The following is a 17,911-nucleotide window of genomic DNA, read 5'->3' as shown; positions in this document are numbered from 1 at the left end:
AATACTTGAGGAAGTGTGTATTCTCTGACATTCTAGAAGGTCAGAGGAATAAATAACTGCATAGCACTTAAAGGGCATGCTTCCAAGTTGGTTCATCTCAATTCTTTGCAGTATTTACCAAGAAATGTAAATGGTAAATATCTAACCTAATTATTGAGCTATCTTTCATTCCTTTATCCAAAATTAATTTTCTGTGATCAGCTATATTTACAATTTCAAAATCGTTATTTACATGCAGACTGAACAGTGCAATAAAGGATGAGAAAAGGTAAATTTTGGAATGACCTTATACTTATTTGTACCTACCATCCATCCAGCCCTAAATGAGGGAATCTCTCAACCTTGGCAGCACCAAACAGGATGTAGGGGCAAGGATTTCCTAATAAGGTGAATGAAACCTGTGCTGTACATAATTTACCTGGTGTCCATTCCCAAGAATATCTCCTAGATGTTTGTGTTTCATCCCAGAATCAGTACTTTGCAACTAGCCTTGTTCTCTTCCCTAATTTAGGGATGGGTATGGGGTAGAGTTAGGAGACCTGAAACAAGGTAAGTATACAGTAAACAGGAGAAGAAATCTAAGAGGAAAACCAAACTGAAACATCACTCTCACTATAATGGAAATGGATACTTAGTGGGCACCAGCTCTGGGTTGGAAACTTTCCATAAACTCAGTTGTTAAAATAAACAAGAAGAGAAAAAGGGACAAAAAAACATGTCCCTTATTTAGCTAATGCACAGCAGGAAAGAAAGCCTGGGAAGCATTTACTTCAAAACAATTAAGTAGACCAAGCGGTGTTTTGTTTTAAATAGATTTTTGGTTTTATGTATTATGTAAGAGATAAGGTTGACTTTGTTGAACTTTTAATTCCATGACAACAGCAAACTCTACCTGTGTGCTCAGCATTTGGTGTGTATTCTTCAAGCAGCATGGTTCTCTGCTCTCAACCCAGAATAACTCGCAGCATGTTGGTTGTGACTCTGGAAACTAGGGTATCACTTCTGTTTTCCAGAAGGTGAAAAGGTCACAGTTGCTTCTGAGCAATGCATTGCAACACCAACTGATGGAAGAGAGAAAACAACCCTTTTACAGTAGTTCTACTTCTTGACCTTCTGAACATTTATTGGAATATGGTCTATTATTAGACAATCTATATGATGATCAGAAAATGCATGTTTCTGACTCAGCCTCCTGATCCTTTTCTCTTTCCATGTGATTCAGGAGGAAGGACGCTGGTTTCTTATCCTACAAAGATCACCTGCCGGTGAACCAAGTGGTGGTTGGAGACACCAACCGGCAAGGCTCAGAAGCGAAACTGAGTGTTGGCCCCCTGCGCTGCCAAGGAGACAGTAAGTTTGCCCAGCAGCTGGGGCTTTCACTTTCTTGGCAATTTTATATAGTGTTTCCCAGAACATCAGAGCGTGGCAGAGGACAGACTGCTCTTCTCTAACTCCTACAGAAACACCCGACAGTGCAAACAGCCCAGGGGAGAGCTAGATAGAACCTAACACATAGAGGAGAATAAGCCATAAAGTCTTCAGTCCAACGAACCTAGATAGGAACATAAAATGTGAATATCCATCTTCCTTGTATATTCAGATCTAACAACTTTGACTACCTAAGTTTATGGTGATATGTAAATAGCGATGATGCTAATAACATAAAAGTGGCACTCAACAGCTGTGATTCCACTGAGTGCTGCTGTTAATGCCATTAGCAGGACTATTGATAGCACCATAAACTGGGTTGATGCTGATATAAATAGTAGCATTATGGTTTCATGTATCACTGTAAACTTGGATTATGATCATGTAAAGCTTGACATTATTGCTATCAAATTTCATCATCATCAGAGCTTGATAGTCCCTTGTAAGCCAAAGATGTTTTCTGTCGCTATGTCTAGCGTTCCAGATTCAGCACAACAGAGAGGAATTGGGGGCTGCTGGCTTCGACTGTGGGAGGCTTGGAGTTAGAATGATGATCCCACCTAATTAGGGCATCATTAGGATTTTGTTGTCTTATACCCTTCGGTGTGCTTCACATGCCATCAGAGGAAAATGGTGACATTTGCTATGAGGATTCTGCAAAGAGCATCCTGCATGTTATTTCCCCTCTTCCTGCCTGTCCTCTGGGAGTTCTATGTGTTTGTGATTGTGCATGAGGAATCGGGAGACCTAGATCTGTTCCCTGAATAACTGACTTGCCAGGACACCTCAGGCAAACTCCCCATTTGCTTGGCTGTGTCAATGTGAATACCACCTGTGTCCAACTCCTTCTGGGGAGACCATAAAGATTTCAGTGTTCAGTGCCTGCATCTGGATCCCTCCTAGCAAATCATTTTGTGAGGTGGAATATTATCACCATGTCCTTAAAGCAAGGGAGAATCAGACCTACTCGATGTAATAAACTATTGCGGCCACTCATAGAGGTGTCTTAAGGAGTGTAATGATTCATGTTAACGGTTTACTACTGAGTATATTGAGGCTGTCAGCAATTAAGCAAGGCAGTATTCCTGATTCAGAAGAGAGATGGAGTCGGTACTGATTTTTCTCTTCTTACATGGAGACAATGAAAGAACTACATATAAAATGGGGACTGGTCAAAAGAGGTTTATCATGCATTTATTAAGCAACAATATTTCTTTTGTCTAGTCTGGCTTAGTAGAACTGTACAATAAGGAATTCAGTTTCAACTATTTAAGAAAAAGTATTGACATAAAATAATAATACATCTGCATTTTTAAGCAGAAATTTTGAGAGATGGAGTATAGTTTCACTCTCAGCCCTGGCCCATCTGGCTCAGTTGGTTGGAGCATCATTCCATGCACTGAAAGGTCAAGGTTCAATTCCCAGTCAGGACACATGACTAGGTTGCAGGTTCCATCTCATGGCATACGTAAGAGGCAAATGATTCATAAATGATTCATGTCTCTCTCTCTCTCTCTCTCTCTCTCTCTCTCTCTCTCTCTCTCTCTCTCTCTCTCTTTCTCTCTCGCTTTCTGTCTCTCTCTGTCTCTCTTTCCCTCCATGTCTCCCTCCCTCTTTCCCTTCCTCTTTCCATGTCTCCCTCCCTCCCTCTTTCCCTTCTTCTCTCTCTGAAGTCAATAAAAAATACTAATAAAAAAACAGGCATGTTATTCTTACATGTTATCTAATGGAAATAATTTTCTTTATGTCACAGTATATATATCAATACATTAATATATATGTAGGTAAAATATTTCACACTTATCAGTACTAATTCTGAAATTAGCTTTGAATGAAGAAAGGGTTTCCATTAAGTAATTGATTAACTCAGTATAGTTATAAAAACCCCTCTTCTGCAAACTTTTGTTACCATTCTTAAAGTGAAGGTGTTAGCTATGTTAAATATCGGGTCTAGTAATAATTAATGTCGTTTTTAGCATTCGTTTAAAATCTTGCTTGGCGTTTACTTGTATTGACATAACCTTCAAACACGTGGTATCTACAGAACGTGTGAAGTGCAATTAATAAGTTTTGCTTGAAAAAGTTTGTGTTTGGTTTGGTTTTTGTTGCAAAACTAGGGCTAAGAAGATGGCGGATGAAGAGCATATTCGGCACTGCATGCTTTACGAGTTCCAATTAGGAAGAAAAGCAAGTGAGGCTACAAAAAACATCTGTAGTGCTCTTGGTCAAGATACAGTTAGCGCCAGAAAATGCCAGCGTTGGTTTGAGAAATTTCGTGAGGGAAATTTTTCGTTAGATGACAAGAGTGGTCGAGGCCGTGTGTCCAATTTTGATCAAGAAGCTCTTCAAGCTCTTTTGGTGCAAAATCCTCAAATTACCCAACAAGAGCTTGCAACAACTTTAAATTGTTCACAAAAAAACAATTTCCAATCAACTGCGTGCACTTGGCAAAGTCCAAAAGTTTGGAAAATGGGTTCCTCATGAGTTGACCGACAACAACCGTAATCAAAGAGTCACAATTTGCAGTTAGCTCCTCTCTCGTCAAAACCGTTTTTAGAGCAAATTGTTACCGGAGATGAAAAATGGGTGCTGTATGTTAATTTGAAAAGGCGGCCTCAATGGTTGGACAAAAATGAGGCTCCGCAGCCCACGCCAAAACCTGACTTGCATGCGAAAAAAGTGATGTTGTGTGTTTGGTGGAATTTTAAAGGAATTCTTCATTATGAACTTTTACCATCTAACCAAACCATTACAAGTGCAGTGTATAGTGCCCAATTGGAAAGGTTAGCCCAAGCTTTAAGAGAAAAAGAACCCGTGCTGATTAATCGGAAGGGCGTAATTCTTCACCACGATAACGCACGACCGCATACTGCAAGAATCACTGCTGAAAAACTGCGCCAGTTGGAATGGGAAGTTCTCCCTCAACCTGCATATTCTCCTGATATTGCCCCTTCCGATTACCATTTGTTTCATTCTTTGCAAAACTTTCTTCTTGGAAAAAAATTTAATAATGAAGAATGCCTCAAAAATGCATTGACCGAATTTTTTGCATCAAAATCACAAGAATTTTACAACAGAGGGATTAAAATGCTTCCTGAGTGTTGGGCACAAGTAGTAGAAAACAACGGCAACTACATTGTTGATTAAATTTTGTTGTATTGTTTAAATAAATTCAATTTTAAAAAGTATTAGAAAACGACATTAATTATTACTAGACCTAATAGTATATGTGGGAGTATATTACCAGTTGAGTAGCTTGTTTTCTCTTAATCAATTAAATCAGTCCTCAGGAATAATTTATTATGTGTCTGCTATTTTTCTAGCATTTTACTAGGTACTCTGGGGGATTAGAAGAAGAAGTTCATTATATCTATGAGTTCATTTCTGTTTTGTTTGTTCATTTATATTGTTCCTTAGATTCCATATTTAAGTGATAACCACGCAGTGTTTGTCTTTCTCTGACTAATTTATTTCACTTAGCATCATACCCTCTAGGTCCATCCATGCTTTCAGGGTAGGGAGGTTGGAGGACTGGGTGAACAAGGTGAAGGGACTGAGAAGTACAGATTGGTAGTTACAAAATAGTCATGAGGATGTAAAGTATAGTATGGTACTTTACATGTATGGTACCAGGTGGGTACTGGAAATTTCAGGGGGAACATTTTGTAAAGTATATAATTGTCTAACCACTATGCCATACATGTGAAACTAGTACAAAATAATACTGAGTCTTAAAAAAAATAATAAAAATTAAATTTAAAAAATGTTTCTGCTAAAAAGAATAGAGAAAGAAGATCAAACCACATTTTAAGAAATACACATGAAAAAATATTGAAAAACAAAATGTTTTCTAATTTAATATTAGATTTTGCAATGTAAAATTATTGCAAATGATACTCAAGAAAGAAGTGATAACCAGTATATTTCAGGTAGATTTTATATTAAGAAAGAGAGGACAGGTAAAGTATGATGGGCAGCACATTTGCATTTCTTTCCCAAGGCTTTTGTTCTTATAGGCATTTTGAGGACAGTTGATAAGACAAAGAGCTATCTGATTCATAGACACTACACTGTTTCAGTATTCTTGTAGTGCTTGGCTTCAGAGATTTGATCTGTGTTTTACCTGATACTCCATGAAAATAAAAGCACAACCAATATTTAATTATAATTAGAATATTTTTGTGTCTGAAAGAGAGAGAGACAGACAGAAAGAGATACTTCCTTTTCTGCAGACAGCTGAGAATGTTATACCTCATACCTGAATTGCCAGGTAGCAGTCAGCAGTTTTAATGCCCACCTTCACTTTAAGGATGCTCTAACATGGATACACTAATGATATATTTATAGCATTTTCCAGTATTTACAAATGTATGATTTCCTTAAATAGAGAGCACCTTACCCCTGAGGTGCGTAAGGTAAATGTTAGCCTTTGTTTACAAATGAACAAAGTATTTCTTTTAAAATGTCATTTACACAACAATTTTCTACACACCCTTGCAGCCTCCAGGAGGCTCCAGGAGGAATGACTGCAAAGAGCATAGCAGCTCTCTCCTCAGGGTTGTTTCCCTGATTCCTCTGTCTTCCCTGAGTCAATTGCTGATCAGATTGGTTTAAAAAAATGTCACTTGGGTTTTATGCCAGCACCCCTCACACCCACTCACATCCATTTATATATACAACATGAATGATGTGGGGAATAAAGTCTAGTTTTTATCGTTTAAAAAGTGGTATAGCGCATTTATCTGTTGTTTGTGAAAATTAACTTACTGTCATTTACTGAAGTCTGTGCAAAGCTACAGTTTAAAAACCCAAATCCATTATTGAAAAATGTCTCTCTGTTGGAGCTGTTGAGTGATGACAACCCCAGAAGCTGTCTCTTGAATTGGGTCCCCCCAGTCTCAGAGAAAGAAACAATTTTTCTGGGCTCTGACCAAGCATTGCGGTGGTTTCGGTTGATTTCATCATGCCTGCTGACTTTCATTTTTACTTTGATTCATCTGAACTCATAGGCCTACATAATCAAAATGCTAAAGAAAATCATTGAGTTCCACTCTAGCCTGCTGCATTTCCTACATAGTGCTGTGAAATACCTTTTTTTTTTTTTTTCTTTTTCCAAACACTTTTAAATGGAAGCCTCCATTTTAAATGAAGCTGAAAGTGTGACTGGTGATGGTTGGTTAACGATGATAAAAAAAAAAAAAAAAAATGCAGTAAAATTACAAATCCCCTGTTAAGTCACGTGTCCACCAGAAAGAAGCAAAATAACTAGAGATTCAAAAATCACTGATAGAATAGAAACTATTTTCAAATTTAAATATATAATCATTCTTGGAGGGGGCGGCTCAACTTTTATGGAATTAGTTCACAAAAGACATTTTGGGCTTGGGAGGTAGAAGTCTTCTTATTCAGACTATATATGGTGTGTATAATTAATGATAGAAGTAACGTATTTACTAGATAATTGCTCTATTCTTAGCCATATGAGGTAAAGATTTCCCATATTTCCTATAGGGAGACAGGGACTTGAAGCAATTAGTTAGGAGCAAGTTTGCTATGAAAGCACACATTTGCCATACACCTGAGTAGAAGTCATTCAGGAAAAATGTGTTACTCAAGGACTTCTGAGTCCCTGCCAGCAACCTGCCCTGGCTGTCCAGGCAGAGGGCAGAGCACGTGAGCCATGCTGGAGGTTTCAGTCTTTTAGAACTGCAGGCCTGACTCTGAGAGGCCCAGAGAGAAAGTGAGGCAGATAACACATCCAGTTCAGGAACCTTCAGCAGACACAAAGCCAGGCATAAAAGAAGTAGAGATGGAATGGCATTTTACGCAAATGATAGTGGACACTGGTTCTCTGGGAATATAATCTTAGGGGCCAGGGCAATATAAAGGCCATGCTGTCTTTACTATAAGACTTTACAACCCAGAACCATAACAAACAGTTCCCTTACCAAGAAAGACAAGCCACGACTCTATCTACATGGCATTTCCTCACAGAAAGGACATTCTCAGAGGTGTGCAAATGATTATCCTTCTCCAGAGGATGTACCCAGGGGCACACAGAGGCCACACCATCTTCCCAAGACCATCCGTGTGAAGCACACTCAGTGCGGCCAGCAAGGATGGGACAAGGACAGCGGGGCAGCCACCCACCTGGGCTGAGGGATGATTTTGATTGTGGAGAAGAGGCCATTCCCTGGGCTCCAGAGAAGGGCAGATAGTTGGCTTATCAAAAGGGGAACAGCCCAGTGCTTTACGTACAGCTTCATTCGGTGACCTCAATGACTTGAGTGTACCAATGCAAAAGTGGAAACAGGATTACTAGGTGGTTTGCCCGTCAGTTTCAAAAGGGGGGTGGGGGGGGCAGAAGCCTGTGTGGATGCAAAGCTAGTCCTGGAATGGATAAAATTTCATCATCCTCAGTAATTATTTCTTATCCTTTCCCCGCTCCTTCCCACAAAATGTAGCTGTGCCTACTTGCCTCTAGTATAGCCAAAAGCAGGAACAGAGAATCACATTGTCCTAAGGCCAAAGAGATCAAACAGTTCAGATTTCTCATTTCACAGTCAGGGAACTTGGGTCTGTGCAGATGAAGTGACCAGTCAGGATCTCCCAGATGGTTTATGGGAGAGCGCATGGAGAGAGAGTTCATCTGAGCCTCATCTCTAATGGTCAAATGAATGTTGAGACCCAAAGTAGGAGATTTGACCTGGAACTTTGATCTGGGTCCCTGCCTATCAATAGCTGAGCAGTGTAGTAATGAGGTCTTCATGTAACCCTCTGGTGAGAGCGACCATCTGGAAACCTTGGTAGAAAGCCTGCAACTGTACAGTGAGGGGCCAATGGCAGAAAGTTAGTGGCTTCTGTTTGTGTGTGCGTCTATTTTGTTTTGTTTTTACTTACACCTATAGACACTTTTTATTGGTTGGTAGTAGAAGACAGGAAAAAAAAAATAGGATGATGTGTAGAAACCATTAACTGCTATTTTTTTTTTCTTAATGTCCCAGTGTCTGCTGCTATGGCCGTGGGCTATTCTGACTGAAAAGGAGAAATAGCTCTGGGAATAAGCAGAAATAGTGAAATTTTCAGGATCAAAACCTAGGCTGATTTCCATTAAAGGATGGAGCCTCTGGGCACATCTCAGGTCAGTTGCAATCTCAAAGGCAGCAGAGGTGAGAGAAGAGAGCCTTCGCTTTGGTCTCCCAGGCCCCAGAGTGCCTTTAGACAATTAGAAGAAATGGACAACTCCCAGGAAGAATCCGCTCTTTTGGGTAACTTGGCCATGCAACTCTGGCTGAAAATTCACTGTGGAAATGGGAAGTAAAATTAGTTACAGTTTAGGGGGGGGGAAGTTGCTTCTCTCTTACCATAGATCTGGCATTTGTGTGCGTGTGACTGACTTCCTCACCTTGTATGCAGAGGAACCGTCACATCCCTCAGAGGACATGTGTCTGGCTGAGTGAGCCTTCCCTCCTCTTTGTTCCCTCCCTGGGTGTCTGACCTTTCCCTCAACTTGGCACTCTGCAGAAGTGACAGGATCCCAGATACAGGAGGGACTTTCTTCTGTAAATTGAATCCCCATAATCGGGTTTCTCACTGAACTTTCCAAGGGATTGCTCTCAATTCTATGCAAAAGAGAGTCGGGCTTGTTCTCTTAGTTTTAAGACTTCCTGGTGTGGAGCACACTTGGAACCGAGAGGAATACTAGGTGAAACAGATTCTAACCTATTCCAGAATCAGTTCCAGGAATCTAATTCAACCTACCAGCCTTCATAGAGAAAACCGGGACATGGCTCCCATCCTGGATCAGTTTCCATCTTCTTAAAAGTGAAAATGTTTACCAAGTGGAGTAAGAGATTACCTGGGGGACCTTAATAAAATGCAGAAGGAAGTCTGGGCCAGGACTTAGATGCTGCCGCTGCTGCTGCAAGCCAGTGGACCATAGTTGAGTGGCAAAGTTAGAGAGCAGCATATTGAACTGCTTAGACTTCAGAGTCACACTCACCTGGGTCCAAACCCCAAACTCCCTCACTAACCACATGCCTTTGGACAAGTTCCTTAAGCTCTCTGGGCTTCCACTTCCACCTACAACCTTCCCTCAGCTGCAAAGGAGAATTATCATAACTATATCACTGAGTTTTTTCTTGTAAGGACTGACTTCCCACAATCCTTACACATGGTCAGAGCTCTGCAAGCTGTTGCAGCCTTTTATACTTACAAACGAAGCCAGATCCCAATTTAAACAAAAGATTGCTAAATTGGTAAAATTGTGTGTCCTCAGGTTATGATTCTGAGCATTGATAACACATCCACAGCATGACAGATACACCAGGTGTAGAAAATTGTAAGCACTGACTGTCCACTTGACCAGGGTCTCCCAGAGCCTAGGGAGCCCAGGAATACTTAGAATATGAACCCATTCTCTGCAGACCTGTTAGTTTTGCCAGACTGGGGAGCAGGCTCCAGGCTGGATCTGACCACTCCCTCCTGCTCCCTCAAGTCAACCTACATAACCTTAGCTTATGACAAACTGTCAAAGCATGTCCCCAATTTACCTTTTTTTGTGTATAAAAGCTACTGTGAGATTCAAGTAGATTATTATGCTTTCTGAAAAAAATAGATTCAAAATTCAAGTTTGATTCTGATGCTGCTAAGAGCAGAACAAGGTAGGTAGGTAAAGAAAAAACCACTCTAATCAGGTGGCATTTGAGCAACATCTGAAGGAGGATAATGAGAGATCTAATAGGTATCATGAAAAAAGGATTTCAAGTGTTATTACCATCAATATTATTCTACTAGAGGCTCGGTGCATGAATTTGTATACCAGTGGGGTCCCTCGGCCTGGCCTGCAGGATCAGGCTGAAACCGCTTTCCAACATCCCCCAAGGGGTCCCAGATTGTGAGAGAGCATAGGCCAGGCTGTGAAACACACACACACACACACACACACGCATAATTAGGGCCAGAGAGGAATGTGGGAGGTTGGCCAGCTAGGGAGTGACCACAGGAGGACTCCAGGGTGTGTCTATGTCTAGCACATCTTGCTCAGTCCTAATCACCGGGTCCCAGCAGCAAGCTAACCTATTAGCCAAAGCGTCTGCCCCCTAGTGGTCAGTGCACCTCATAGCGACTGGTCAACGAGTTGACTCTCTACCCCCTGGTGGTCAGTGCACGTGATAGCAAGCTGTTGAGTGGCCTTAGCATATCATTAGCATACTATGCTTTGATTGGTTGAATGGCCAACCAGAAGACCAGGCACTTAGTATATTAGGCCTTAATTATATAGGCCTAGAGGCCTGGTGCATGAGGATTCGTGCACTCGACAGGGAGGGGGGAGGGGGTGGTGTCTCTCAGCCTGGCCTGCACCCTCTCACTGTTTGGAAGCCCTTAAGGGATGTCCTATGACAGCTTAGGCCTGCTCCCCATAAGCTGCAATCTGGCCTCCCTCTGTGTGAGGCAACCCAGTGGGCCAATCAGGGAACAGCACCACCCCTATCACCCTGGCACTGCCACTGCCGCTGGCCTCACTTCTACAAGAGGCGACTGGGCAGTTGATCAGAGGATGGCACTATGGGTGTGGCCCCACCCCCCCATTGCCCCTCCACCTCCACTGGTCACTGCCGCCTCCGTGCCCCATCGCCATCCCCTCTGTCTGTCCACTGGCACTTGCCTTAGCTGGCCTGACACTGCTTGCTCACTGACCCCATCCCCAAAACTAACTGTTCCATCTTTAGGTCTATTTGCATATTATGCTTTTATTATATAGGATTTTCTCACTGTAGAAATACAAACAGGCTTGACATCAGAAATTCTCTGTTCATCTCCCTGTCCTATATTCCACTGTCTGTTTCCTTTACCCTTGACTATACCTAGTCTTGGAGAAGACCTGACCTGTCATGTAGCTGAGAGTGTGGCCCCCAGCCGTCCTGATCTGGAGGTGGTGGCCACAACACCTGCTTCGGGCAATGTCCTTCCATGCAAACACCCCTCATTTCCTTCTTTCTCTTTGCCTTTGCTCACTGCAAGTGGAAACCATCTCTCTTGCTTGCTGCCATCTTTTGAAACTGCCCTCAGAGAACCTAGAGCACACTAGCAGAACACACTGAGAGCCCAGCAACATAGAGCTTGTTCACCATCCCAGTCACAAGCACAAATGGCAGCCTTTCATATAGAGTGGAAGTCAGCCAACTTTTTCTTTAAAAGATGAGACAGGGAGTTTTATAGGTTTCCAGGCCACCTAGGCTCTGTCCCAAATACTTAATGCTGTAGTGTGAAGCTGCAATATATAAACAAATGGGCAAGGAAGGGTTCTAGAGAAATGTTTATAAAATAGCTCACAGACTGGATTTGACCTGAGAGCCAGTGATCTCTAGCCCCTGGCTTTTTTAATTCAAATTTTTTAATCCTCACCTGAGAATATGTTTTATTGATTTTTAGAGAGAGAGATAGTGAGAGAGACATCACTGTGAGAGAGAAACCTTGATCCATTGTCTCCCATACACACCCTGACTGGGAATCAAACCCGCCACTAGGTACATGCCCTGACCAGGAATGGGATCTTTTGGTGTACAGGATGTCACTGCAACCAGCTGAGCCACCCAGCTAGGGCTATATATTAACATTTTTTTAAATATTGGTAAAAATGTATATTATTTTAAAATGTTTTCATCTAGATTTTATCTATAATATTTTTCAAATTCAGTCATAGTAACCTTGCAATTAATCCACAGAAGGTATAGATCAAGCATTCATCTCCTCTTTAGCTATGCTCTCATCTTTCTCCATGCATACTCATATTTCAGCCTAGATGTATATAATACCTTCTCTATGTATGCTAAGCATTGATCTGAGGCCCTGTGTGACTATAAATAAGCATAAACTACATTTGCCGCCCTGAGGGATCCTACAGGAAAGTTGGCAATTGAGGCATAAAGATTCCAGACTAAACTTCATGTTCACCATTTTAATTGTTTTCCACCTAGAATCCAGAGTTACTTCAAAACTATCAATGAGAATACAGCACTTTTTGACTTATAACCATCTAATAGCTTCCCATATACTGAAAATGCAAACCCCTTGCCACATGCAATAAGATTGCATATGATCTTCCCGCCCACCAATCATCGCTAGCTTCTTTAGCCCAGCCCCACCTGCACAGGTCTCATGTCTCCAACATGCTATTGTTGCCACCTTATGAACTTTTGCTTGTGGTTTCTTCTGCCTGGAACCTTCTCCCCTGAGCCTCACCTGGGCTTCAGGTGTCAGCTTCAATGTTAATTCTTCTAAGAAGCCTTCCTTGCCCACTCAGCTAACATAGCCACCCGTGCCTGACCACTGCTCTTTTTACTTTCTTTATAGAACTTATGGCTAGCTGAAATTATCTCTGCAATTCTGACATTGACTGCCCAGTCAGCACAGATTTCACAGTCCCTAATAAGACTGTCTTCACTTTAGACACAGTTCACAAGTTTGAGGGGGGCGGGGTCCCTAGGCCAACTGCTCCTCTGATCAAGTGTTACAAATTTGCAAGTTCCCATTATCTCTTCAGGATCAACCATTCACTGGAATGACCCATAGAACTCAGGAAAACACTATTCTTAAGATTAAAGTTTTAAAGGATACAAATCAGGACTAGATGAATGCAAAGAGGAAAAGGGTGAGGACAAGGAGTTCCCATGTCAACCTCCCAGCATTTCTAAATTAAGATGCACTCGAAGTATTACATTTATAGAACTCATTAACCAGAGAAGCTCACCTGAGCTAACCAGAGAAGCTCACCTGAGCTTCTGTGTCCAAAGTTTTATTGGGATTTTATTATTAGCCATGATTGAATTAATCATTAACCACGTGATTGAATTCAATCTCTGTCCTTTCTTCTCTCTCCTCCCTGGAGATCAGGCTGATGTCTAGAGGTTCAAAGCCCCAACCTCTAACCCATGGTTGGTTTTTCTGGCAGGGCCAGCCCCCAATTTGGGAGTATCTAAGAGGCCACCTCATTAGCATGAATTTAGGTGTGGGATTTAGGGGCCCAGCGTGAATAACAAAAACACTCCTATCACTCAGGAAATTTCCAGGGTCTAAAGCTCCATCGCAGAAACTTGGGACAAAGACCAGATAAATATATTATGCAACAGCCTGTTTTTTTATTAGTTTGCATTATTTTTGCCCTCACCCCCAACAGTAAATGGGAACTCAAGTAATCCTAGTTTCAAGGGCAGTGCCTGCCACACTGAGACATTCAAATGTGAGTTCATTAATTGAATAAGAATGGTTAAATAAGCACAAAAGATTTAAATAAGCATTTCAGACTAACAATGGAGGTAATATCACAAAGCTCTTCATGATAAATTGCAGAAAACTTGCACAGACAATAATTGCTATTGGAGTCCAAGAAAGGAGCTATCACTTGATTTATATGCACAACTATTTTTAACCTCATAAAGTTTTTGCACATTTAGTCATCTGAATCAAATGAAAACTTTTATTCCTTTATACCTTGCAAATCCCTTGAATCCGATGATTATCTTCATATTAAGGATTGAAAAAAGACCTTTTTCTGAGTTTTTATAATTTCTCTGGCATTTCTAAATTAAGATGCACTCGAAGTATTACATTTATAGAACTCATTGTTTAATCTAAATTAGATTAACCCCCTCCCTGGCCCTTCAGAGATCCAAACAGATAGATGCTCACTTCTGTTTACCCATGTCTCAAGGTCATTACTGACAAAATTACAATTAGTCAATACTTCAAACCTATTGTTAGGGTGCTGAGTTGTGAGCTGTAAACTGCCTCACTCTGGCATAATTAAAACCGTGTTCCAGTTCACCTATTTTATGATACCTACTTGGCCTTTCATAAACCTTCTTTTTCACCATCCTAACTACATTCAGGCCTTGGAAACACAGGAACTTTGTAGAAGAAAACTTTAAAGATAACTTCTTCTTTACTGACAGTGGAAATTTTACTAGTCATTCAGGTAAAAAACAAATTGTACTAACCTAGTGCAAATGTTATGTAACATTTGTGTTAATCATTAAAACAAATCCTAATTCAAGAGGTGTGTGTATAGAAAGCAGTGCATTTGAATTTGTATCCACCCATTAACATGGGAAAATGCTCCTTGGAGCTCTTTGGAAGACCAAAATTTTTAAAAGTGAGGGGACTCCCTTCTATCCTTATATTTTATCTTTAAACCAATCTAAGAGTCAGTAGTCTTAAAGTAAATGAATAGCTTCAAGCTGCCTATTAGGGGGGATATGCCAGTTTCTAGGCCAGTATTTAATCAAGAATCTCTCAGTCCTTAAGTATAGATAGAAAAATCAGAATCAACAAGGATAGCTTGGTCTTTTGAATGAGAGATCCTTTGCTCATTAAGAGTCTCTGTGTTCCTCTTCTGTTCAGAGTTCTTGACATACTCAAGCTTCATATAATGGAAAGGCTCAATCTCTGTGATTTCTATGTCTGATGCTCTCAGTGTTCCTTAATTCAATTCTAGTAGATTACCCCAATCTCTTACAGAATGGCATGTAAGTTTCAATTTCCTGGTTTGTCCTTATGTCTCATTGTCTTGGTGCTTCCCCTCTCCATAATATATATATATAATTAAATTTCACTTTCTCCTGTTAATCTTTCTCATTTAATTTCACTATCAAACTGGGTAAAAGAACCTAAAAGGGTCGAAGAAAAATTTTCTTACTAGAAAAGTAAGAAACCACTTTAGAGAACCTGAGAACCTGTTTCTTCAAAGAATTCAATCTTAGTTGTGGCTACAAATAGGCCTCCTCTTAAAAAAAAAAAAAAAAAAAAAGTGTAAGAGGAGAAAAGGTGGGATTTTTCCTTTGGGACTAAACCTAATGTCAGAAAGACCAAAAAGGTATCTGGGATACATATCACTGCCTGGAAGATTCACAGAAAATTTTCTCAGCTGCTCAACAAAGATCCATGTGTATCAGCAGGAAGATGAGACAGAATATCACATTTTAATTATAGATAAGTATTCTTTTTATGATGAGAGGTTCCATTTCATTTATGGATTCCATTCTTGGAATAACTCGACTGCATATTTAGAATCTTACTTTACCCATTTCTTTCAAATTTTTATTTTTAACTTAATATTTTGAAATGCAATATAATCTCAATATTGCTTATTAGCAAAAAAAAAAAACACACACACAACTACAATAATAATACTTTAAAAAGAGATATAGTTGCATTACCTTAAGCAAAGTATACATAGCAAAATAAGGTGGAAACCTGTGGGGAATTCTCAGGTTAACCTGCCTACATAGGACTTCATACATCTTTACCAGACCTGTCTTTAAACTGATTATTTAAAATATGTATTTTTTATTATTGATTTAGAGAGGAAGAGGATAGAGAGGGGGAAAAAATCAATGATGAGAGAATCATTGATTGGCTGCCTCCTGCACACTAGACACTGGGGATTGAGCCTGCAACCTGGGCATGTGCCCTGATGGGGAATCGAACCATGACCTCCTGGTTCATAGTTTGATGTTCAACCACTGAGCCATGCCAACCGGGCAATCGGACCTCTCTTTAACTAGTGAGAACTGCAAAGTGGATGAGGTATGCCACTCCCATCAACTTTCCCATTCCATACCCCTCTGTCCCTCAAAATCTCATGACTGACATGTTCACTGCCTACCCTTTTATCTGCCACCCATAAATGTGTCTCCTTTCTAGCCTACCAGTTAAATATGTCACTTACAAATTAGGAATATACTGTATACTGATTGTTTGAGGGAGGTGGTGGGAGAGTTGTATAAAACTGTAGTTGTTAAGGCCTAGTTCAAGGCAACTGAAAAAAGGTTAGATAGGGAAGTAAGTGCTAAAATCTGAATGTGCCTCCACAAAACCCAAATATAAAAATCCTAATCTTCAATGTGATAGTGTTAGGAAAGGAAGCCTTTGGGTTGATTAGATCAGGAGGATAGAATGGGAGTATTGCCCAACAGAGCTCCCTAGCCCCTTCTGCCAAGCTAGGACACAACCAGAAAGCTGGTCAGAGACTCAGTGCCCAGGGTTTTTATTGGAGGATGGTCACATGGGCAGCCCATGCCTGGCATGTATCAAAATTCCAGACTCCCAGAAGGAAAGCCCAAATGGCATGTGTGTACCAACAGTTTAGGTACAGTGAGGCACTCTGACTAGCTATTCCGTTGACCTTGCTAGAATCTGAGTTTCCCAATGGTAAGGCCTGGCCAGCCTCAAAAATGGACCTTCTCCAGGATAAAGTCAGGTCTGCTACATTAACTTTTCACTCCCCTTTTTCCTCCATCCATGGACAGCAAGCAGCACTTCTCCAGCATAGCAAAGTCACCCCTGCATTTTTCCTCTGCTTTTCCTCTTCTGTCTCATGGGCTGGAGTTTCTGCTGTGTCAAGTTCCTGAGCAGAGCCAGCTACATACTATGCAAAGCCTGGTACAAAATGAAAATTCAGGACTCCTGGTTAAGAAAGTATAAAAAACTTTACACTAGGAACAGTAGAGCATTCAACCAAGAGTGGGTCCTTCTAAGGCATCAGAAGTCACACACCCAAGTTCCTGAGACCCTGGCAAGTGCAAGATCAACCCTAAACCCTGGGTATCCTTGGGTTGTACAGGCCAGAGGGAATTGGGTTTGTGAGCTTTGTTTTTCTTGTAGGCTTGAATCTCAAGGACCATTTTGTGATGATAATCAAATTATATAATATATGGCAAAACATTCAACACAGGGACTTCTTATGAGTATAGGTAAGACATATCATATTGCTGAGTATTTCCTAAATTTGTTTGATCATAGAAATCCCCTAGGGTGCTTGTCAAAATGCAGATTCACAGCTTCCTCCCCCAGAGATGTTGATTCAGAATCTCTAGAGTGGAGGCCAAGACTCTGTTTTAGTTGTCTACAAGATTTGTATGATTGGAGGATTATAGAAACTCTGGCTAAGAACACAACAATTGGGGGCAGACAGACCGAGGCTCCTATTCTCCATTTACCAGCAAGCATGACATTGGAAAAGTTAATTTCACTAAGCTTCAGTTTCCTCATCTGTAAAATAGAGATAATTTTGCTTAGTACAAAGGGTTACTATGGCAATAAAATGAGACAAATGTATTTAAAGAGCTTAAAAACAGCTACTAGGGCATAAGTTCTCAAAAACGGTAGTTCTAAATATTATGCAAGGAGAACAAAGCTTCTATAAGCCCCTCAGTTTGGTAAGACTAATATGAACTAAGCTTAGATTACTAAACGCAATCATTACTTTTCCTAGCAAATTACAGTCCTTCAGAAATAATGAATTATAATCGGAGGTGAACCAAAGAGTCAATGATCAATGGTAAATATATTTTTAGCACTAGCTATATTCAAAACAGACTATAGTCAGAGGCATGACTGATGGTTTTTGCAATTTAGAAATTGATAACTTAGTTTAGAATAAGATTGAGGGGTGGAAGCACATGAAGGTAAAAGCAGAAGGCTC

General features: G+C 40.6%; 1 protein-coding gene across 2 annotated transcripts in view; it reads left to right on the top strand.

The window, feature by feature from the left end:
• Positions 1-17,911, top strand: part of CNTNAP2 (contactin associated protein 2) — a 1,655,791-nt gene that overhangs the window by 1,360,651 nt on the left and 277,229 nt on the right. Inside the window, exons 1-2 of one of the 2 annotated variants that reach the window (XM_084896488.1) lie at positions 249-268; positions 1,223-1,350. Coding sequence is in view for 1 of the 2 variants with exons in the window: in XM_084896487.1 (XP_084752613.1) it covers positions 1,223-1,350 (128 nt within the window). In the remaining variant the exon portion in view is untranslated. Of the gene's footprint in view, positions 1-248; positions 269-1,222; positions 1,351-17,911 lie in introns of those variants that run through there. The other variant, XM_084896487.1, reaches the window with a different exon arrangement.

This window comes from Pipistrellus hanaki (assembly GCF_964339955.1).
Source record: "Pipistrellus hanaki genome assembly, chromosome: 10".
Taxonomy (NCBI): Eukaryota; Metazoa; Chordata; class Mammalia; order Chiroptera; family Vespertilionidae; genus Pipistrellus; species Pipistrellus hanaki.
This window is presented reverse-complemented; position numbering and strand designations above follow the sequence as displayed.